This window comes from Podarcis raffonei, chromosome 16 (genome assembly GCF_027172205.1).
Source record: "Podarcis raffonei isolate rPodRaf1 chromosome 16, rPodRaf1.pri, whole genome shotgun sequence".
Taxonomy (NCBI): domain Eukaryota; kingdom Metazoa; phylum Chordata; class Lepidosauria; order Squamata; family Lacertidae; genus Podarcis; species Podarcis raffonei.
Window position 1 is genome coordinate 11,586,513 of NC_070617.1, and position 23,198 is coordinate 11,609,710.

Genomic DNA, 23,198 nt, shown 5'->3' on the forward strand with positions numbered 1-23,198 from the left:
TGCTCATCGTCTAACATTGTATATGCCATCAAATGCCAACAGTGTCCTTCAGCTCTCTATATTGGACAAACAGGCCAAACCTTATGCCAAAGAATAAACGGACATAAATCGGACATCAAGAATCACAAGACAGAGAAACCAGCAGGAGAACACTTCAATCTCCCAGGACATTCTATACAAGATCTCAAAGTAGCTGTTTTACTACAAAGGAATTTCAGAAATAGACTGGAAAGAGAAGCTGCTGAATTGCAACTCATTACCAAACTTAAAACCATGGAGAGACCTGGTCTGAACAAAGACATTGGATTCTTATCTCATTATAAATGACAAAGCTATTTTTCACCTTCTCACCTCACCCCTTGCTTTTTCCTGTAAGACCTATTGCAGTCGTTAAGAGTCGTCAACAGGCTCATCACAGCTATCTGCCAATCACCCATTCCCACCACCCTTCTGAGTAATACCCCTCCCCACCTTCTCACTATATAGAGGGATCTGGCAACTTCTGTTTCAAGTGTATCTGAAGAAGTGTGCATGCACACGAAAGCTCATACCAAGAACTAACTTAGTTGGTCTTTAAGGTGCTACTGGAAAGAAATTTGTTTGTTTGTTTGTTTTGACTATGGCAGACCAACACGGCTACCTTTCTGTAACTAGAAGGGCAAAGGTTCCCCACACCTGGCTTAATCTACCTCACAGGGCTGTTGTGGGGGAACCATGTACCCCCATCATCCAGCTCGGACACTGAGGTCCAGCACCGAGGGCCTTCTGGTGGTTCCCTCGCTGCGAGAAGTGAGGTTACAGGGAACCAGGCAGAGGGCCTTCTCAGTAGTGGTGCCTGCCCTGTGGAACGCCCTCCCAGCAGATGTCAAGGCAATAAACAACTATTTGAATTTTAAAAGACAACTGAAGGTGGCCCTGTTTAGGGAAGTTTTTAATGTCTGACGCTGTATTGTTTTTAATATTCGGTTGGAAGCCGCCCAGAGTAGCTGGGAAAACCCAGCCAGATGGGCAGGGTATGTATTTAATAAAATAAAATATAATATAATAAAAAATAAAATAATTTACCTGTATGTGATCTTGAGCTCCCCAGAGGACTGGTGGGATATAATGTAGTAATAATCATTCTATTATTATTTAAAGCTGCAATCTGCAGAGCTGCCTTTGCTGATTTCTCCACCCAACATCTCTTATATCCCACAACTACCCTATCTGCATTTTTGGATGCAGTTTGGGAAGCTTTCTGTGTCATTCTGCAAACTATCCCTACTACAAAACTCTCACCATTTACAGGGGCTGGGAGAGGAATTATGGAGGAGAAAAAAGGATGCCCGTGTATTCTCTCCCTCCTCTCTTGGAGGCAACATGCTGGGAATCACAAGCAGGGAGACTTGCTGTTGCGCTCATGCCCTGCTTTGGGGCTGCCCATTGTGTCATCTGTTTGGCCATTGTGAGAAGAGGGTGTTGGACAAGATAGCCTGATCCTTTGGCCTGATGCAGCAGTTAGGCTGCTCTTACCTTCTCAAGGCAATGGGATTTGCTTTTGAGGGGGAAATGTGGCTTTAATGCCCCTGGCAGCGCAATCGTATTTTTATATTTTGTACCTTATATTTGTAAACTTAGAGACTACCGTAGTTAAGCAGTATACTAAATTGCTTAAATCAATACATAAAACCAGAAGTAAGTCTCAGTCAGTCTGTATGGGATTTACTCCCTCCTAGGGAAACGTGCTAGGATCGCAGCCACCTTGGTAACGAAGGGAGTTGGGATCCGGAATCGGAAGGCGATATATTTTATAACAAATGCAAGTGATATACTGTAATATAAAAGAACAATCTTTTTTTTTTTTTAAAGGAAGACGGTGGATGATGGTGGGCAGAGTGAGGCGAGGCAACTTTCCTCCGCCAAAGTTGGAGCCGAGGCGAAAGCGTGACCTCACAAAAGCCGCCTAGGGAATAAGGCTGCGGCGGCGGCAGGCCCCTTTGGCGGGCCGGGACGGGCCCCGTCCAGGCGCCGCGCGGCGGGCGATGGGCTGTGTGGAATCCAATGAAGTGCTTTCCTGCGAAGCGATAGACACAAACTCAGTAGCAGCACCACCCGCGCCCCAAACGACTGCTCCAGCCTCGGAAAAAGGTGACGCCTCCTCCGCATCCCCGATCGCAGAAGGGAATCCCGCGGAGGGGTTTCCCCTCACCGGAGCTGGGAAAATTCGGGGAATCCCCAGCGCCCTGCGCACGTGGGCGGGCAAGCCCTCGGATGGAACTTAAGGGGCAAGCGAGGTTCGAAGAGGGTGGGGCCTCGGGAAGGGGGCGGAGCTCGCGCATGCAAGTGGGAGGAGCTTGTGGAGGAATCGGCCCAGGCAACAGGAGGGAGGATTCCGATGGGAGGAACTTGACAGGAGTTAGGTGCATGTTTTCCATTCCTGTTATAAAGCGGAACGAGTAAATGCAGTTTCCAACTGCAGTAAACCAGCTGTTAGCATGCTCCCCCATTATTATTATTATTATTAATTATCATTAATTCTGTTGGGAGCCACCCAGAGTTGCTGGGGAAACCCAGCCAGATGGGTGGGGTAGTAGTAGTAATAATAATAATAATTTGTTGTTGTTGTTATTATTATTATTTCACATCATCACAGAGATGTGATGCTTTCACTTTTAAACAAAACACAGTTGTGTGATCAAGGTCCAGACCCTGGTTAGTAAGAACAAGCTAGGATCAAGCTGAAATCTCAAATCCTAGCAAGTTCTAAAACCATCACTCAGCAAACCAAGGTTTTCTTAATATGTGTATAAAAGAGGAAAACAGGATGCACAAGCCCAAATGCTCACTGTGATTGTTCACACTGTAGGAAACCATCATTTCACATTGCAGCTTTTTCGGGGCGCTTATATATTCATACATTTTTTCCTGGTAGATTTAATTTAAACCAGAAGCTGCCTTATACATTAGAGGATACACTTGCTGAAATTCCTTCTTCGGCACAATTATTAAGACCTGTCCTTGTGCATCTGGCCACCCTGAGGAGAATATGCTTCTAAACAAGATCATGATAATCTAATTTACAACCTTAAAAACTAATCAGTAAATAGTGAAATAAGAACCTAATATAAATAACCTTTTCAGCTTCTTACCAATGTAGGAGAAACTGTTATAGATATATTTTGTTAAGGCTGCAAACCTCTGCACATGCATCTGCAAATAAACCCAATTAAACAAAATGGGACAATCTCTGGATGAACATGCATAGGATTGCTTTACAACAATGTAGACTGATGCTAGATTAGCTACCGGTAACTGCAAATAATCCCAAACCTTGATAGCCCTGCAGAACAGGGGTGGGGAACCTTTGAGATGCTGCTATCCTACAACTCCCATCATCCCACTGGCCACACTGGCTGGGGCAGGTAAGAGGGAGAGATTATTTAAATAGAAGCATTCTGACCAGATAATGAGTAATAGCTCCACTCTATTCTCTGCTGGTCGGAATATATGTAGAGTAGTTCTGAGCACCACATTTTAAGAAGCATGATGATAAACTGCAGCATGTTCAGAAGAGGGCAACTGGGATGGTGAAGGATTTGGAAAGCATTTTCCTATGAGAAACTGTTGTGGGGAACAAGGAAGAGGAGCAGGGTATGTTCACCCCGAAGAAGCAAATATTTAAGTAGACATGATAGTGGTCTTCAAATATCAGAAGGCCCGTCACACAGAAGATGAAGCAGACCTCTTTTCAGTTGCTTCAGAGGACAGGATTGTGACCAGCAACAGTGGCTTGCAGTCAGTGGACTAGGGTAGCCCCCTAAATGTTCCTGGTAAATTAGAATGACGGAGATCAAGAGCCCTCCCGGAGGCAGCAATGTTCCAATAATCTGTCAGAGGCCTGGCACCTCCTCCCCAAAGCCCAGTAAGTTTCTGACCTGCTTAAGATGCGCACACGTGCATCTCCCCCCCCCAATCACCCTTGCAAGCTGGTGCCTCTGGCCCTGTTCCCCAACAAAAAATTTCATTGCATGCCATGAACCAGCAAGTTGTATCTAACCAAGTTATACTGAGAGTAGACACATTAATGGATAGAAGTTCATCACATCTAGTCATTTAAATAGGTCTGCTCCAGCTATGGCTACCATTACAACCCAATGGCTGGAAACTGGAACTTGGAGCCTCCATGCCTGAACTTGCTAGTGCATCCATCTTAATTGCACCAGACCACTTCCAACACACACAGGGCCTGCTTGCGGGCTTTCTATAGGCACCTAGATTGCTCCTCTGAATAGAGGACTAGATGGGCCTTTGCCTTGAGCCAGCAGGGCTTTTCTTCTCAACACACTGCCACAGCAGCATGCAAGCTATCCCAGAACAGCAAGAGTTTCAGCGGCAGCCAATGCCACCCAGTAAAATTGGTGATTGTGGCATTGGTCTCTGGTGCCCAATTATGCCATGTGTTGGCACAGGGCCCTTTAGAGGGTTATGCAGACCAAAAGGCTAAAGCTGCCCTGGTTTTGCTGGTTCCCCCCCCCCCATTGACATGATCTTATAATTTTTGTTTGCAGTGAAAAAAAAGAGAAGACATAGCTTAAGGGAAAGGTGGGCAACTGGGAAGAAGACATCTACCGAAGATCTGGGCCATCGGACTGAAAGCACAAAGATCCACGTGATCTGGAGACGTGTTTCTCTCTTCAGCACAAAGCGAGATTCCTTGAAGAGCATGAGCGCAGAAGTGGCTGGGCCCAGTCATCTGAACAGCGATCAAGAACCTCAACCCGATACCTCTGAGTAATTTTGGGGAAACTCACTGAGGAGAGAGAGAATGTGGACAGAGAATACAGAGCAGGCTATGGCAGCATTGCTGCAAAATACAGGCAGTCTTACAGCTAAGGGGAATAAACTTTAACTATCATGCATGGCTTTCTGTGAAATTCTTGGCTGCCCGAGATAGCAGATACCCATTTTGATAATGGTCAGGAAGAGAAAGGAGAGGACTAGTAATGGGAAGTGAGGAATTCAAACAGTTTTTTGGTGATCATAATTAATTCTGTGGGAAAGGTTTGTACTATTGACCCATGAACGCAGCGCAATATCCCATGCAGCAAGTAAAAGCCTGTATTTTTATTCCTCACACCCCTTCCCATAAGATGTTTTGATGGATGGGCCACAGAAAAAGTTAACATTTCCTACATCGGGGCCAGCTGCAGGTTTGAGGGACAAGAGATACCTTCTGTAAGCCTCACTGAGCTAGAGATGAGGAAACATCAGGCCTTGGGGCTAATTGTAGGCCTCCAGGCCTCTCTACCTGGCCTCAGAACTCTCCCCAGGCCACTTCCTTCACTGGCTCTAGGTGCCTTTCCCAGGTTAGAATGTGTCCAAATCTGTCCGTGCCTCTTGCTAGCCCTGATGGAGGAGAGGGATATGTGATTGTGCATAGAGACTAGCCTACCATGTTGTTGTTGTTTAGTCATTTAGTCGTGTCTGACTCTTCGTGACCCCATGGACCAGAGCACACCAGGCACTCCTGTCTTCCACTGCCTCCCACAGTTTGGTCAAACTCATGTTGGTAGGTATAATTTACATCTGTTGCTCCATCCATTTTACCTCTGGGCCCACCTGCCACTGAAATATGGCCCCCGGAAGGTTGCCCATAATTAAATGCCGCCCTCAGGCTGAAAGGTGTTATCCACCTCTGGTCCACTGTCATTGCAACTCCTTTGCCTCACCACTGCTTGACACAGCATGCCAATGAGGAAGCAGGCAGCGGCAGCAGCTCCTCATCACTCAATGCCATTGCTGCTTCTCCTCTCTGGGCCAGACCAAGAGGTACATGCGTAGGTGGTGGTTAGACACCCTGTTCTTTTGGCCTTGCGACACCATTAAAATGCAAGAAGACGCAGGTGAACAAGCAGTCAACAATGGTGCAGAGGGTGAGGAGGTCCAGCAGGGTCTTTGAGCGTGCCCTCAGGGGTGCCAACCGTTGATGCCACCCCACCCTGCACATGATAGAGAAATAAAGTCCCAGCAGACAGAACAGAAATATTCAGGGTCTTCCTTTCCTTTGAAGATTCTTAGTTTATGTGTATTTTTTCTTCAGTGGCCAAGGTCCACTTGTTTTCATTGATGTTGCTGATGACTAGACTATTTAAAATGACAATTTGTTAAGATTTATTTTAGTTCCTCTTCCTCTAAGTTAGACCTCTGTTCGCTATCTCTGTACGTACTTGGCTTGTGTGGAAGTAGGTTTTTAGTTGCTACATTCACGCAGAGCTTGCTACATTCATACTTGCTTGTTTATGATATTCAGAAAAAGAAGTTTTTTTCTTTCCAAGTGCCATCTGGCAGCCACAACAGATGGTGGGTGGGTTAGTTGGAAGACTGCCAACAGTGTTGGATCTGGCCTGCACAATTTGTAGGTTCCAAACTCAAATTATGTTGTGGTTTACTGTGCACTTTACCTGGTAACACAAATACTCTGCCCCGAAGGAGCTTATTACTGAAATATTGCCAGTGGGGTGGGAAAAAAACAGATAAAGGAAACAGATGCTAGAGCGTATCAAGGTAACATTTCATTTGACTACCAATGTAAGAACACAAGAAGAGTGCGCTGGGTCAGGCCAATGACTTCTATAGCCCAGCAGCCTGTTCACCGTGAACAACTAGATGCCGGTGGGAAACCTGCAAGCAGGACTTAAGCACAAGAGCTGCTGTGGTTTTCAGCAACTGGGATTCAAAAGCCTTACTGCCCTGACAGTGGGGAAAGAGCACAGCCATTATGACTAGTAGCCATTGACAGCCTTATCTTCCATTAAACTTTACTAAACAATGCACAAGGAAAGAATGGAGAATATGACCTCTTTGTAGTACTCTATTGTAGTGTTTCCGTAATACTTGATATTGGGGGACAGACTGTAGCTGAGTGGCAGAACATCTGCTTTGCATGTAGGTCTCAGGTTCAGTCTCTGTTTACAGGTAGGTAGCCGTGTTGGTCTGCTGTAGTCGAAACAAATTTTTTTTAAAAAAAATCCTTCCAATAGCACCTTAAGAGAACAACTATGTTAATTATTGGTATGAGCTTTCGTGTGCACATAAAAGCTCATACCAATAACTAACTTAGTTGTTCTCTAAGGTGCTACTGGAAGGAATTTTTATTTTATTTTATTTTGTTTTGTTCAGTCTCTGGCATCTCCAGATAGGGCTGGAAACATCCACTGCCTGAAACCCTGGAGAGCAGCTGCTAGAAAAAGCCTCACCAGCCGAATCTCTACCTGTCACAACGTTTCTGCTTCTGCTTCTCAGTTTGTTGATTTACGTTACGGCCCAATCCTACGCACATTTACTCAGCAGCCAGCCCGACCCATTTCAATTACAGCTTGTTTGTTGTTTAGTCGTTTAGTCGTGTCCCCATGGACCAGAGCACGCCAGGCACTTCTGTCTTCAATTACAGCTTACTCCCAGGTAAATCCTTTATTCTGGAATGCAAGGCCCCGCCGGCTCTTCGTTGCCTAGCAACAAAATCCCGACTCTACACTCCCCGCTCCCTCCTCGTTTGCCAAGGATCCCGGAAAGCGCCCGCCTTTTGTCGCATAGCAACAGAGCCCCGCCTCCCTCAACCGCAACGTCAGCGAAAAGAAGCCGCGTCGCTGGAGGGGCGGGGATGACGTACGCAGGCGCGCGCTAGCGGAGGAGGCGGGGCTAACAGACGTCGCTCCCGGCGTCGTGCGTGTGACGTCGGCCGCTGAGGGGGTACGTGGCAGTGACGTCGACGGCCCGCCCTCCTTTCGGCTTGTTTGGTCGTTCGATCCGGAGGCCGGTGTTCGGGACTGAGGAGGGAGGCAGCGCCTAGAGCTGGGTCCGGGTCCGCGAAGCCGGTGAGTCGGGGGTCCGCCTCTCATATATGCCTCAGGCTTCGCCGCCGCCTCCCCCCGCTACTCTTGCCGAGCGCGGTGCTCCTCCGTAAAAGTTCCCCCACCCGGTGTGGTCCCCCCTCCCGCTTCAAAGAGTTCCCTCCTTTTTCAGGGACAGAAGCCGGAGCCCTCCCCCCCGCTTTGTGTGTCCCCGTGAAATGTTTCCCCCTTCCCGACAGATTGTGGTCTCCAGTCCCTTCTCTTTCGTGTCCTGTTCCAAATCCCTCCCCCAGCCTATTGGTCCAAGTCCTTCCTCTCACCCTCCCCTTTCTGACAGGAACGAAAGCTTTCCCCCCTCCTCCTCTCCTGGGTATCATTACGAATTGAGGTCTCTCTCTCTCCCCGCCCCCCTCCAACTCTCCACTTTCCTCTTCCACAGATAGTGGTTCAAAACCTTTCCCTTCTAGTAGACTCTTAATATTAGGGCCTTGTGGGGTCGAGTCCCACGTAGGGCAATTTCTGCATTGCAGGGGGTTGAACTAGATGACCCCCGTAGTCCCTTCCAGCTCTACAATTCCATGATTCTATGTGTGTGGCGGACCCTCAAGAAAGGGCCGTAGCTCAGTGGTGGACCATGAGGACTAGAATCTTAATTCGAGGGGAAGGGCCGTAGCTCGGTGGTAGAGCATCTGGTAGACCTTTGCATGCAGAAGGTCCCAGTTCTCAGCATCTCCAGGTTGGGCTGGGAGAGAGCACTTGTGTGAAACTTTGGACACCCACTGACAGTCAGTGTAAGCAATACTGAGTTTGATAGGCCTGGCTCTGTAGAAGGCATAAGAACATCCTGCTGGATCAGGCTACTGGTCCATCTAGTTCAGCATCCTGTTCTCATGCTGGCTTAACGGATGTCTCTAGGAAGTCCACAAGCACAATTTGAGTGCACAGCACTCTCCCTTGCTGTGTTTTCCAGCACTGATATTCAGAATAATCCTGTCTCCAACTGGAGGTAGAACATAGCTATTATGCCTGGTAACCATTGATAGCCTTATCAGCCATGAATTTGTCTAATCCTCTTTTAAAGCCATCCAACTTGGTGGCCATCCCTGCCTCTTGTGGGGGCGAATTCTATAGTTTAACCATGCACTGTATAAAGAAATACGCTCTTTTGCCTGTCCTGAACCTTTTAACATCCAGCTTCCTTGACTATTTTCTAATTCTAGTGTTATGAGAGATGCAGCTTCCTATGTTACTTTGTGTTTTACTTTCTGTTTTGGCTTAGCTTCATCTATGTTTTCAGAAGCATCCCAAGCAGCCCACAGTTTCCCTTGCCCTGACAAGCAACCCATGTTGTCCTTTCCTGAGGGTGATGGGGGAGCCCCACTCTACTCTCTTTCCTGCCACTCTTACCCTACAGATTAATTGAGCTTTGGAGGGTGCAGTGCAACTACAGTAGTGCTTCTGGCTTTAAGAAAGAAAAGGAGGGTTGGAGGTGGTTATCTAGGTAAGGGGTGGCCAAGGCTGTGTCGCCAAGGGTCCAAATATACCCCAGACTCCCCCCCCCCTTTACTGGAGAGGGGAAGGCTGGAGATGGATATTGGGAGACTCTGAGCCGATGCTATTCACAGTTTGGTGCTGAAGGGGTCTGAGTCCCACACTTGCACTGGGGTTTCCGAGCCCCTCTGAACCCCCGACACTACCGTGTCATAAAATCGGAGTTGCAGTCCTGTATGCCCTTCCCTGAGTGTAAACCCCATTGAATACAGTGAGGCTTATTTTCAGGTAAGCTTGATTGAAGGAGAGGTACAGAATCCCTGTGTTCCAAGGCTGGATGTAATTTGTTGGCTTCCTGGGTAGACTGTGTTTGAACAGGAAGTTCCTTTTTGACAGTTAGTAGAGCTCTTCCTCTTCCACAACCCTTTCTAATGCTTTCTTTTAAAGCTGTCCTAGCTAGTAGGCACTTCACCAAAACTTCAGGCATTAAGTTTGATAAGTTTTTAAAATACTGATTTTATACATATTTGTCATAGTATAAACAAACATACTACATTCAGAAAAAAGTCAAAACAAATAACTATAGGTATACAAAGGTTTCTGATTTGTTGGTCTTTTCAGGGTATCCGCTTTTAGTGGCGCAAGTTTTACTAGCTGCCCATATCCACAGTGCAAGTTTGATTAAGTTAATTGTGCATTGTACTGCATGAAATAGTATGCCTGTTCCAAACCTGCTGACTCTGAGAAGGGGAAACAGTTTCTCTTTCTCCGCTCTTTGTTAGACAATTTGTAATAATAGAAGTTGCTGTAATATTTCCTCCCCTCTCCCAGACAGTGTGTTTTTTTTCTATAAAAAAGAAAGCCCCAATTGACTTCTCTTTTCCTTGGAGGAAAAGTGCTCCAGCCCCTTGATAATTGTAGTCATTCTTTTCTGCACCTTTCCCCGTTTACTTAATATTGTTTCTGCACAGTATTTCAAATGCAGCTGCATTGTATGTTTATGTTAAGCAGGGTCAGGGGATTCCAGCTCCCATCAGCCCCAGCCAGTATGTCCACAATTAGTTTATTCCTGCTGATTGGATACCATGCTGGTATCTTTGAAGGTGAAGGGTGATCTAAAAGTGCTTTTTATAAATATAGTGAATGATAAAGCTTATGCTACAATAAATCTGTCTCCTTATATTGCCACAAAACTCTTTGTTATTTGTGCCAGCAAGGTGGTGATTTGGAAGACTGATAATCTTCTGTTATTGTTAAGCGATTCAGAACTTGTGGGGAGAGTAGATGTTAGTTCAGGGGTAGGCAACCTAAGGCCTGGGGGCCGGATGCTGCCCAATCACCTTCTCAATCCGGCCCACGGACGGTCCAAGAATCAACATGTTTTTACACGAGTAGAATATGTCCTTTTATTTAAAATGCATCTCTGGGTTATTTGTGGGGCATAGGAATTCATTCAATCCCCCCCCAAAAAAAATAGTCCAGCCCACCACATGGTCTGAGGAATGGTGGACTGGCCCCCTGCTGAAAAAGGTTGCTGACCCCTGTGTTAGTTCATACAACCACAAAGCAGCCAGATTCTCACCTGCCCAATTGGCATCACTACTTGGGCCTTTGTGAAATCTAAATTTCCTCCCACTGAATTAGGAGTGGCAGTTTTTCGAATCCAAAAGAAGTGGAACTTAGGAATCTTTTGGATTCGTATTGAGCATTGTGGGGGAAGAAGCTGTTGCTAGTAGTTTAGAGCAGTTTGTCCTAGGGCACCGGGTGCCTTTGTTTGTTTTTCAGCTTAGTTCTGGTGGAGATCTGAGTTAACATAAAAAACGTGGAAGGAGCCTGACTGGCTCAGACCAAATGACCTGTCTAGTCCAGCATGTGGCCACTCACATGCTCCAGTGGGAAGCCTAGGAATGGGACCTGCATGAAACAGCACTCTCCCCATCGATGGTTTCTAGCAACTAGCATTTAGACACATACTGCTTCTGACAGTGGAGATAGTAGCCATTGGCAGTGAGTTAGTAGCCATTGGTAGCCCTATCCTGGTAGCGAGGGTGTGTGTGTGTGTTGGGAGCCAAGTGGCAGGACAAAGTGGTCTGCTTCAGGAGTGGTGGGGATTGGTGTCTGAACAGTGCAGCAAATACTTTTTGTGTTGGCCCTACTGGAGTGGTTGTGGTGCCATTTAGGCTTTGCTTCAGAAAGGAAGATGTTTTGGGCCAGCACTGCAATGTTCTTAAAAGCCACAATATATCAGTAAGAATTCTGTGACAAAAAATCAAAACTCTTAGTTTATGAACTAATAAGAAATTCTAGAAATATATCACGTGTATTCAAGGACAGGGAGGAAAACACCTTTATAAAGAAGAGGTTGGTAGGGGGGGAATGTAAAGGCTTCTACGATGAAATATATAAATATAAAGTAACATATAATATGCAAATTAGCAGTTATCTCAGTATCTCAGTGAAGTAAATCTAAAAGCCCTGGACAGAGATCAACAAAGTTATCTATGTGAATCTATAGCAGAAAATGAAATAGGAAAAATCCCCTTAAACTAAAACCTGCAAACACCCCAGGATTAGATGGTTTCACCTCCTTTTTTTTTTTTTTTTTTTTTTTACAAAATGTTTAAGGAGCAAGTTTCCTAAAATGGGGAGGCTCTTCAACTTTATGCTCTGAGGGCATCAAGTACCTGCCACTTGGAAGGAATCGTAGGTGATTGAATTTCAGAAACCTGAGACAGACACCATTTTTGTTTACTAGTATTGACCAATAGTACTAATTAATCAAGATGCAAAGATTTTTAGGAAACTTTTGGCAGATGGGTTGACATCCACTTCTCTTATCTACAATTGTAAACACAGATCAAGTAGGCTTTGTTAAGGAGCAGCATATAGCTGATCCTATTAGGATATTAATTAATGGAATCTATCTGGGGCAGGGGGAACCAAGAAAAGTAACATTGATAGTATCATTCTAGAAAAGCATTTGACAAATTGGGCTGGGAGAATTTATTCAGCTTGTTTCAGAAACTTCAGCTAGTGCAGAATTCGGTGACCGGGTTGTTCCCTGGGGCAAGGCAGTTTGAGCACATTGCACCAGCCCTGGTCTAACTGCACTGGGGACCAGTTAGCTTCTGGTCCCATTTCAAAGTGCTGGTTTTGACAGAGCCGTAAATGGTTCAGGACCACAATACCTCAAGGACTGCCTCTCCCCATATAAACCTACCCTGAGATCATCCTCTGAGGCCCTTCTTTGTGTGAACAGGCCTTTTCTGCAATGGCTCCCTACCTGTGGAACACTCTCCCCAGGAAGATTCGACTGACTTCATTATACACCTTTATGCACTAGACTCTGTGAAACTAGCTGCTAGAAATCAGCCTTGGGCTGATTTACACATGATGCCCTTTTTGAGTGTGTTGTGAGAGAGGGGATTATTTGTTTGGTTTTGTTCTTATTTTTTTTATGTGCTTTGCATTTTCTATATTTTGTGTTGTGGACCACCCTGAAATCTATGGGTATAGGGCAGTATGCGGATTTAACTAATTAATTAATACTATATCCATTATTAGAAAAGTTGTAATTTCCCACAATATTTGTAACTGTTTTGAAAAACCTGTTTGAGAATTCTCAGAGAACTATCAGACTTAATGGACAGGACCCCCCCAAAATTCAGTATGTGGAGTGGTGAAGGAAGGCGAGGACACACCCCTGCTTTTTGCCATATCCCTGGACCCTTTGGCTACCAAAGTTAGGGGAGATGATTTGATTAAGGGAGTATCAGTGGAAGGAGTGGAACAAAAGCTTAACCTATTTGCAGATGATATCAGGGTTAGATAAACCAAATATATCCTTACCAAATGTTCTTGAAGATTTTTTGTTAAGGTGAAATCTCGGGAATGGGATTCAACTGCAAAAAGTCAGAGAAGTTGCCTTTCAAAATTGCACAACTAGATTAATTGTGCCTTAACCAATCCAAAATTAAATTGTGCTGAAAGCAAATAAAGTATCTTGGAGTAATGATTACAAAAAGTTGGAAACAGTTAAAGAAAAAGAACAATAGGCCTTTCATCAAATACATATAATTAGATCCCTCAAACTGGCAACATAGTTGGGAAGGGTCACCACTGTACAAAGGATTATCCTACCTAAGTTTAAAAAGTTATTCCAAGTCCTTGTACTCATCTGCCAGTTTTTGAAAGATTTTAGAATCTCTTAATTTAATCATCTAAGCAAGCAAGCAAGCAAGACTGCCAACCTATACAAATCAACATATTGGCAGGGGTGGGGAGGATTCCACCAAATTTATGATGCAGCACATGCATGAAATGTAATTCTAATGATGAAACAGACCTCTCACATTTGTTGTCAAGTTATTTTAAATCCCTTGGCTGTAGCACATCTCTGACTTTGAAATTATGGTCACTCTCTGATCTCCCCAATTACTCCTTTCTGTTACCATCCCTTGTTCTACATCAAAACAAAAGAAATACAGCCCAATGGTTATAAACAGAAGGGATTGCACACGATAAGATACCTTTACAGAGATTTAAAAGCTCTAACAGGAGCCCAAGGAAAAGAAAAACTGGGAGAACTGGAAACAAGCTGGCTGCCCAGACATCAAACTGCACGTTCCTTGGCTAATCACATAGTTCTTTCTCAAGCAAACAGACTAAATTTAAAATTAATTGTTCAATGGGCTTTAACAGTGTGCCCTCCCAAGAATCCCGCCCCCTAATTTTTATATAATTATTTGTGACCTGATGAGAAGTTTAACTGAGAACAATATGGGAAATTGTGAAATTAATTCTCAAGATTGGCAAAATGTTTTTTTATTTTTTGATGGGAGGGGTGGAGCTTTAAATCAGTAACTGCTAAAAGCAGATAATATTTTTTATGGTTTTCATGTATGGAATATTGTGTGTGTGTGTGTGTGTGTGTGTGTATGGAAAATTTTTATTCTAATATATTGAGTCCCCCCCATAAAAATGATTGTATTGGTCACTGATGCTCCTTTGGGAGGAAGGGTGAGATATAAAATTAATTAATAAATGCAATAATAAACACCATACTTGAAAGGGTTGCAGGCTTTAAGTCAGTGGTGGAACTAGTGACTCTCCAGATGTTGAACTGCAGCTCCCGTTATCCCTGTCCACTCAGCTGCTACCTGGATCATGGGAATTTGAGTCTAACAACTTTTAGATTGTCCCTTGTTGATTTAAGTGTTTTTACAATGGGGTGGGGAAGCCTGTCTGGTGCAATTTGAGAGCAAGGTTGAAATTTTCATTGCTGGGCGCTGATGACCACCTCTCTCTCTCTCTCTCTCTCTCTCTCTCTCTCTCTCTCTCAGCACCAGGTTATGAGCCTCCATGAATACGAGGAGACGCCACGGCTCTAGAAACACGGAGCAGGGCGTTTACCTGGGACCTTCCCAGACACAAGTTCTGCCCCCGCTCGCTGCCACCCCTGCCCCAAGCCCAGTTGCGCCACCTCCTCCACAGTGGGACACCATGTCGTGTCAAGATCGCACCCAGGAATTTCTCTCCGCCTGCAAGTCCTTGCAGAGCAGACAGGTAAGTGCCACTTAAGGCAGAGTTGGAGGCAAGGGGATTTGGATAGACCTAACTCTTGCAGCCAGTTTCCATTGCCACAAATGGAGACTTTCCTCTCAGTGCCTTTTCTAGTGTTTAATGTCACATTATTTAATTGTGATTTTTAAAAACCTGTTTTATTGTTAAATTTGTACACCTCATTGAGAAGGCTTGTAGCAGGATAATGGGATTATTTTATTGGGCATTTTAATTATGGGTGTTTCACATTGTAATGCTTTAAATGGAATTGTTTTGTTGTGTATTTTAACAATCAATGTTTATATATGTTTTGTTTATGAAACTGGCCTTTATACAGCAATAATATGTAGTATATACAGTGGTACCTTGGTACTTGAACAGCTTGGCTTCTGAACAAATCGGCTCCCGAACACCGCAAACCCGGAAGTAAGTGTTCCGGTTTGCGAATGTTTTTCAGAAGCCGAACTTCCAACATGGCTTCCGCTTGAGTGCAGGAATCTCCTGTAGCCAATCAGAAGCTGTGCCTTGGTTTTGGAACAGTTTCGGGAGTCGAACGGACTCCCGGAATGGATTAACTTCGAGAACCAAGGTACCACTGTAAATAATTTTATAAGCATAAGTAGCAGGTTGGTTATTGTTAACATTATCGTCACCATAATCAATTTATGATTGCATTCTACACTCATTGTCAATGCAATGTATAACAAAACCAGCAAAATAACCAGATAAAACACAAAACCCAGCAGATACACTTAAAACAAAACTGAAACTATACCCCCCCCAGAAAGACACTCGTGGCATAGATCCATTTCTCCAGTGGAGAAAGCCTGTTGGAACAAAAATGTATGCTACATTTCTGAAAGTGCAGATAGTAGGGCGTCTGTTGTATCCTGAAAGGAATGCCATTCCACCAACATGGGCAGCCACCCTAAAAGCCCTGCACTGAGCTACTGCGGGGTGGGCATCTGAGATCTTTAGAACTTGCAGGAGAAATTCTCCCACAGGCTGCAGGAATTTCCTGGGTACATAAGGTTGGCATCTAAAAATGCTGGAGACTCCCCAAAAATAAAGTTGCATCTTTTTGTACCAGGCCATTGTGTTGCTTGTTGGGAGACAGAAGTGTGGCTGGTATTCTGACAGGTGTAGGTAGAAATTTTCCCACCTGGGAGAAGTTGGACCAGTAAAAAGAGAAGCACCCAGGAGTTACTCTTTCTTTCACATTTTTGTTTATATTCTTAACACAGTCTCAATTGTCTTTCATTTTCTTCCCTCCCCCCCCTCAGAATGGGCTTCAGCCAAACAAGCCAGTGCTGAACGCCATTCGGCAAAGAAGCGAATTCACTGTCATGGCCAAGTGAGTTTATCAACCCATTGCTTCATGGGGACGTTTCAGGGACATGTAGCACTGCAGGGGGATCCAGAGAAATAGGTTTCCCCTATACAGTGTCGGGAGCCCAGCCCCACAGCCAGTAAGGTCCAGCACTCATGGCTGGTGAGATGGCAGGTACTGGAAGCAGGGAGTGGGGGTTAAGTTGGTAAGCGGTTGGAAACATGGAGGACAAGCTTGGAGGAGGGCTGGGGGATCTGTGGTCCTCCAGGTGATGCTGAACTACAGCTCCCATCAGCCCTAGCTGCTATGACCAACAGCTGAAGACAATTGGAGGTTCCCTAGCCCTTGCAAGAGGTCTGTGAGATCTCAACGGAACTTGGAAACCACAGCCGCTTCTCCTTGCTTCTCTTGCAGCAGTGGGGGGCAGGCGATATGCGTGGGGGCTTTGGAGAAGTGAGGAGAAGCAGTATTGAGAGGTCCATGAGATCTTGCTGTGGAATCCAGTAGCTGCAGCCGCTTCTCCTTGCTTTTCTGGTGGTGGCTCCAGAGAAGTGAGGAGAAGCAACAGGGAGATCTTGCAAGAGCTCTGTGATAACCTGCCCGAAGCCACTACCACTTTTCTGCCGGCGGGCAAGGCCTTTTGAAAATGTGGAATGTCAAAATCCAGCACACAGGGGTGGTCCAGCACTGTGCATAATAACGCCTTGCCCCTTCCAGTTTTAAGATTTGTTAGTTTCATGTAACTTGGAACATTTGATGATGAAATGAAAAATTAGGTGAGGCGGTTGAGTTCTACATCCGTTGTTGTTAATTTCAACTCCTTGTGATTCTCAGGCGGATTGGGAAGGACCTCAGCAACACTTTTGCCAAGCTGGAGAAGCTAACAATCTGTGAGTATTTGGAGTGTGGATGAAGCTGGAGGCTACTGGGGGGAGTGGGGGAAACCGATCCACATCACGCAGTTGCTGGCTGAGTTTTGACTTGTCATTTGATGTCGATGAAAAGCTAGGGAGGTGTTGGGAGGCCAGGGCAGTGGTGTACACAGTGGCTGACCAGGAATGCTGTGCTTGGACGAAGGCAGGGAGCTGGGTTGAGAGCAACTGCGGCATCTTAGCTTGTCCTGTCTAGGATAAGCTTCCACTTCCATAACATGGAAGTCACAAGTGAAGGGAAAGGGGCCGGGCTTGGTTGGTGAGAATGGGAGTTAATATAGAGGGCTGGGAGCCTCAGGGCCTCGTGATCTAACCCTCAGGACTGTACCCAGTTCATCTCTCCCCTTATGGGCCTTACTTCAAACCTACCTTGAGTGTTTCTGCCTGGGAAGTGTCCTTTAGCTCTGATAACACCTCTTGCCTCCTTGAACCAAAGGCATAGGGAGGTGTGTGTGCAGAAACTATCCCCCTCTACAAAGGTTGCATTGATCTGCCTGTGTTTGCTTCTGGTCCCACCCACCATGTGGCATATGGCCCCTGGAAGGTTGCCCAGAGGGGAATGTGGCCCCTAGACTGAAAATGGATTAATGCGCTACACTTTTCTGTATCTTCAGTGGCCAAGCGGAAATCTCTGTTTGATGACAAGGCAGTGGAGATTGAGGAGCTGACTTACATCATCAAGCAGGTGAGCTAGAGGGCCTCCTCTGTCCTGCTCCTCTTTTGGCTGCCTTCTCTCTTCTTTCCGCTGTATTGCTTGGAATGCCCAGTGGATGGGGAAGGAAAGCTAAGTAAGTGCCAGAGAAGGTGGGAGGCACCACTGTGGTGCGTTATGCTTGCTGGTTGCCGCCGCCGCCTCCTCCTCCGAGCTCTCTTAAAGGGGCAGTGTCCTGATCTAGCGCCTCTTGGCAACCTCGAGTTGCCTCTTCAGGCAGTTCCTCTTTCTCTCTCTCTCTCTCAACAGGACATCAACAGCCTGAACAAACAGATCGCACAGCTGCAAGAATTTGTCAAAGCGAAAGGCAGCCAGAGTGGGAGGCACGTGCAAACTCACTCCAACACCGTGGTGGTGTCACTGCAGGTCAGGCCTGAGGCAGAGGGTTGAAAAAATGCAAGCCTAAAAGTTTGTGGGCCTTAAATGTCTTCAGAGCCAGAGGGTTTCCCCCATCCCAAAAGAACAGGACTTGGGTACTGTAGATAGCTCATTCCCCCCCCCCAACTCACAAGCAATAGAATAAATTCTGACAGCTTGGAAAATAATATGCATAATTTATTCAGCTTGCAGAACTCATCTTTTTTTCTTGATGCAGAATTTTGAGGTGTACTGTTCACGCATCCCTGTTTGCCTTTTGGATGTTTTGGAACACAGCTCCTATCAGCCCCAGCCAGCACCCGAGGTTGAGGAAGGCTCTTGTAGTCTTATATGTATTAGACATAAAGAAAATGTTTGTTCCCTAGCATGGGATTAGCAGCAGTGACAGGGTATGGATGTGGGAATAGGTTTTCTCTGGCCAGATAGGGTGGCAGGAAGATCAGATTTTGCCTTCCTCACTCTTCTTCCCTTCCCTTCTTTTCTAGTCCAAGTTAGCCTCCATGTCCAACGATTTCAAGTCTGTTCTGGAGGTGCGGACAGAGGTAAGTTGCTTGTAAGCCACCAATCTCAAACTTTGCTAAAGTCAGCTTCCGTTGTTTTAGCTGCGTCACACAACATAAATAAGGCAGCTCTTGACTACACACACACACACACACACACACACACACACCTATAAACACAATTATAAAATGAATGCCTTATCAACCCTGATCAAAGGCAAAAGCATATGGAGGCTTGTTATCTATATTGTTATCCCTCTTGTTTGGAGAAAAATGGGCTAAAAAAAGCGGAAACAACAATGTCAAGTTTCCATGAGAGGTGGTGAAAAGTCTGTGTAAATTGTACAACCTTATGGATCACCATCACTAGATGTAAAGCAAGCTTGGGGGGAACCTTTGGGCCTCCAGATGTTGCTGAAGTACAACTCCCATCAGCCCCAGTGGCCATGGATGATGTAGTTCAAGCAACGTCTGGAGAGCCAATGTTTCCCCACACCTGGAGGAGCTAGTGATATTATGCATTGCATTGATGTGTGGGCAATGGGATGATAGGGAAACTTTAACTTGTGCACATTAAGACCCACCGGCCTGAGTGCCTTGATTGCTTGGCTTACCCTGACCCTCCCAACTTCCTTCCCCAGAACCTTAAACAGCAGAAGACTCGGCGAGAACAGTTCTCCCGCCCCCCGGTCTCCGCCATTCCCCTCGCCGCAAGCAATCTAGGTGAGTCGGAGCAGGGAGTCCCCTGGTACCAGAAGGAACTGGAAAGTGGTGCTGCAGGTACCCTATTGAAGGAGGGAAGGTGGCGTTGAAATGAGGTGGGGGAAGCAGTCTGACCTCGCTGGCTGATGTCCACAGGTGGCTCCGCTATGCTTCAGGACGAACGCCGGCACTCGGGGGACGTGGCTATTGACATGGACAACCGGGCCAGCCAGCAGTTGCAACTCATCAACGAGCAGGTGCCTTGGCATGGGGAGTGGGTGGGCCTGCAGACGTTTGCACTAGAAATAAGGGGTGTGAAGCAATGGGAAAGGCTAACTGTCATTCTTTAGCTTCCCATGGCTGAGCTATAGGATAAGAAACATCTGTCTACAAACAAAAGCACACATGAAGATTCATGTCCCTGGTGGAACTCCCTGTTTCTTCTGAGCAGCTTTGCCCTCTCTCCTTTGGCAGCCTTGCTAATTGTAGCCTATTGGCTTGGGGGGGGCCTGTCAGAATTGAGCTGTCTGCTACTTGCATAGCCCTGCTTTGGGTTCTCGCATCACATTAAAGCAGGGATGGGGGGCCTGGTGCCCGCAAGCTGTTGTTGGGACTCCAACCCCCATCCTCCCCAGTCACTATGGCCAATGGTAATGAGAGTTGTACTTCCAACACCTCCTGGAGAGCCTGACAGGTTTCCCACCCCTGTCCTAGACACATATCCCAACCAGTCAGGGATCAAATATTAAATGCCCTTACAGAAGCGTGAAGCAAGGATAGAGAGCCTGTGGCCCTCCAAATATTGTTTAACTTGAGTTCCCATCAGCCCCAGTCAGCAGAGCCAGTGGTTAGGGATGATGGGAGTTGTAGATGGGAGTTGTCGCCAAAAACACCTGGAGGGCACCAAGCTGCCGAAGGCTGCTCTAGATCATCAGTATTGACCACCACATGGCTTACTTGCAGTTGTGCCATAGCCACAGATCTGCCTGGTAACAGTGGTACAGAAAAGAGAGCAGGCAATCATAGAATTGTAGAGTTGGAAGGGACCCTAAGGATCACCTATTCGAAACCCCTTGCCCACATCACCCGTTCCTCTTTTGTAGGATACGTACATCCAGAGCCGGGCAGACACCATGCAGAACATCGAGTCTACTATCGTGGAGCTGGGCTCCATATTCCAGCAGTTGGCGCATATGGTTAAAGAACAAGAGGAGACCATCCAGAGGTGGGCAGGGGAGAAAAGCTCTGTTCCTCTCGAGGCAGCCAGCGGATTGCAGCACAAGGGTTGTTTGGGAGGAGGCTTGTGAGGAAGACTTGTGGGGAAGAGTCTGACTGCTGGATCAGGCCAAAGGCCCACCAAGTCCAGTTTCCTGTTCCCACCTTGGCAAGCAGGGCCTGAGCGCAGCAGCGACTCTCCTTCCCACTTTTGATTCTTAGCAACTGGTACACCAGGGCAAACCACCCCCAACAGACAGAGATGATCCTCAATTGGGCGACTCACAAATGTTGGGTTCATCACTTGACAACTGCAACCAGCGACCAGCTGCTGCAAATCAAAAGGGGTGGCATTACACTGGTCTGATACGTGCAAAATGCACTGTATGTTATTTCCGTAAGAATCCTGGGAGGCAACTTAGTGTTGCTGTTTCCATAGGTCTAGTTACATGTAGGTAGCCATGTTGGTCTGCCGTAGTCGAAACAAAATAAATTCCTTCCAGTAGCACCTTAGAGACCAACTAAGTTTGGGCTTTCGTGTGCATGTGTGTGTATCTGAAGAAGTGTGCATGCACACGAAAGCTCATACCAATAACAAACTTAGTTGGTCTCTAAGGAACTACTGGAAGGAATTTATTTTGTTTCCATAGAGTTATTCCTCTTCCCCAGAGGCAAGAAGCAAGCTGGCAGCTCCTCCTGAGGGCTTCACCTGCCCTTATTTTTTCTCTTTTTTGCCAATCCTGTAGAATTGACGCCAACGTGGAAGATGCTCAGCTTAATGTTGAAGGCGCCCACACGGAGATCCTGAAATATTTCCAGTCCGTCACATCCAATCGGTGGCTGATGGTGAAAATCTTCCTCATCCTTATTGTCTTCTTCATCATCTTCGTGGTGTTCCTGGCCTGATGGTGGAGGCGGCTCAACCGCCCACCACCAGCTCCTCCTCCTCCTGCAAGAGCCGCGTTGGGACACTGGACTCTTCTGTTCTCTTTGTAGCCGGCCTGGGGGCAGAGTCATCACTGCTGCCCTCCATGTGCCTGGTGCCGAAAAGGGGGCCCATCCTCGCTCATTTGTGACTCTCTCTTTTTTGGCCGTGGCTCTCGGCCTGGAGCGGGGGCCACCCCAATCGGAGTGCAATAGCATTTGGACTATGCTGTGAAGGGCTCTGCCCCAACAAACCCCCTTCTGCTCCCCAGATGGGATACAATCCAGTGGGGGGGCATGTCTGTATGTAGCGGGACCAGGATCTTGCATCTCTTCCCCTCCTCTGTTCTATATATTTGCCCTTCCCCTTTGGGACTAAACGAAAAACAACACACTAACAGAACCCCTCCCTTCCCCTTTTAAAATATTACTGATACCTTGGTTTCAACTTCCCAGCACAGGCTCCCTCTCACAATTTCTGTATCTCTAAAGTTGCAAGGCTTCTCTTGTCTTTTCCAGAGGGCTGTGGGCCTGATAGGGGTTTCTCCCCACTCCCTGTTTTCTATATTTAAGTTTCTTCTTTGCTGCTGCCTAGGCATAGAGAGCTCCTGTGTGCAAGGAAGGTTCTCTGAGTCTCCCGTTTTAGACAGAGGCAAATCAAGAGGCAGCCTTCCTCGTCGCGTCTCCTGCTCAAGGGAGAGATTTCTCACTGTGGCTGATTTACGCAGACCAAATATGTTTCCCCCTGTGGCTCCGATCCTCCTGGCTGACGGAAGTCGGCAGGGCTTGGGCAGAGACACTGACGCCTCTTTTAGTTGCCAGACACCCTATCTCTCCCTCTCTGAAAACAGATCTAACTCTCTAGTGCCTCCTCCATGCTGTCAAACGGTTCAGGCTCCCCCCCCCAAAAAAAACAAAAGAAGTGGAGAAAGTGTCCTTGCTACCCCAACCTTACTAATCATTATAAGCTAGTTGATACTGATATAACTGCTAAGCTCTAATCCTTCTCTTCCCCTGCCCCAACCTCTTTTTTGTTAGTAGCCTATGCTAAGGCCATTTCAACCCCCTGGCCTGGTTATGGTGGCTGAGCAGGAACCCACCTTAAATGTCACCCCCACCTCCTCCTTTTTTGGTTTTAGGTGGGTGGGATTTTGCCCCCCCTCCCCAGTTGCAATGGCCTTAACATTCCACTGTCAGTTTCTCCTGTGCTCTTTCAGATGAGCGGGGGGTGGGGTAGGGGGAACCTGCTTGTCTGTCATTAACCAGTGTGAGATGGTGGTGCTATCCTGTGATCTAGAGGAGAGAGTAGCACCGGCTCTTGCCTGAAAGCTGTTTTTTAAAAAAGCTTTACTTTAAAAACAACAACAACGGAGTCTTCTGCCCATTCTGTTGCTGGCACACTAGCCTGGATTGCGAACACTTTTATCTGCTTATGCCAGCCTGGGCCAAGCTGGTACACGCCAGCGTATTGTGGGCCACAGCTCCCATCTTCCCCAGTCAGCATGAGTGGCTGGGGCTGATGGCAGTCGTAGTCTTAAAAACCCCAGAGCGCATCAGCTCGTCCACGGCTAGCTTAACACTTTGCCAAGATTAGCTCCCCAGTCAGTGTTGCAATTAAAA

At 46.5% G+C, this 23,198-nt stretch overlaps 1 protein-coding gene and 1 long non-coding RNA gene across 2 annotated transcripts; both read left to right on the forward strand.

Moving 5' to 3' along the window:
• Window positions 1–1,599: 1,599 nt before the first annotated feature.
• Window positions 1,600–4,897, forward strand: LOC128404118 (uncharacterized). The gene is made up of 3 exons (XR_008328067.1): window positions 1,600–1,677; window positions 1,852–2,130; window positions 4,551–4,897. It is a non-coding gene; the product is annotated as an uncharacterized LOC128404118 (long non-coding RNA).
• Window positions 4,898–7,711: 2,814 nt separating this feature from the next.
• Window positions 7,712–21,989, forward strand: STX5 (syntaxin 5). Its single transcript, XM_053367964.1, has 11 exons — window positions 7,712–7,856; window positions 14,666–14,888; window positions 16,169–16,239; window positions 17,050–17,105; window positions 17,762–17,832; window positions 18,109–18,225; window positions 18,723–18,779; window positions 19,379–19,460; window positions 19,596–19,696; window positions 20,543–20,664; window positions 21,401–21,989. The coding sequence occupies exons 2-11, from the start codon at window positions 14,685–14,687 to the stop codon at window positions 21,558–21,560; spliced, it is 1,041 nt and encodes a 346-aa protein (XP_053223939.1). The 5' UTR covers window positions 7,712–7,856; window positions 14,666–14,684; the 3' UTR covers window positions 21,561–21,989.
• The last annotated feature ends 1,209 nt before the right edge of the window (window positions 21,990–23,198 follow it).

Bases quoted from the DNA above. Each gene is read 5' to 3' on its own strand.
- STX5 (XM_053367964.1), top strand. From the start codon at position 14,685: ATGAATACGAGGAGACGCCACGGCTCTAGAAACACGGAGCAGGGCGTT. The intron at 14,889-16,168 runs GTAAGTGCCACT...CCCCCCCCTCAG, and splicing joins AGTCCTTGCAGAGCAGACAG to AATGGGCTTCAGCCAAACAA. The intron at 16,240-17,049 runs GTGAGTTTATCA...TGTGATTCTCAG, and splicing joins GAATTCACTGTCATGGCCAA to GCGGATTGGGAAGGACCTCA.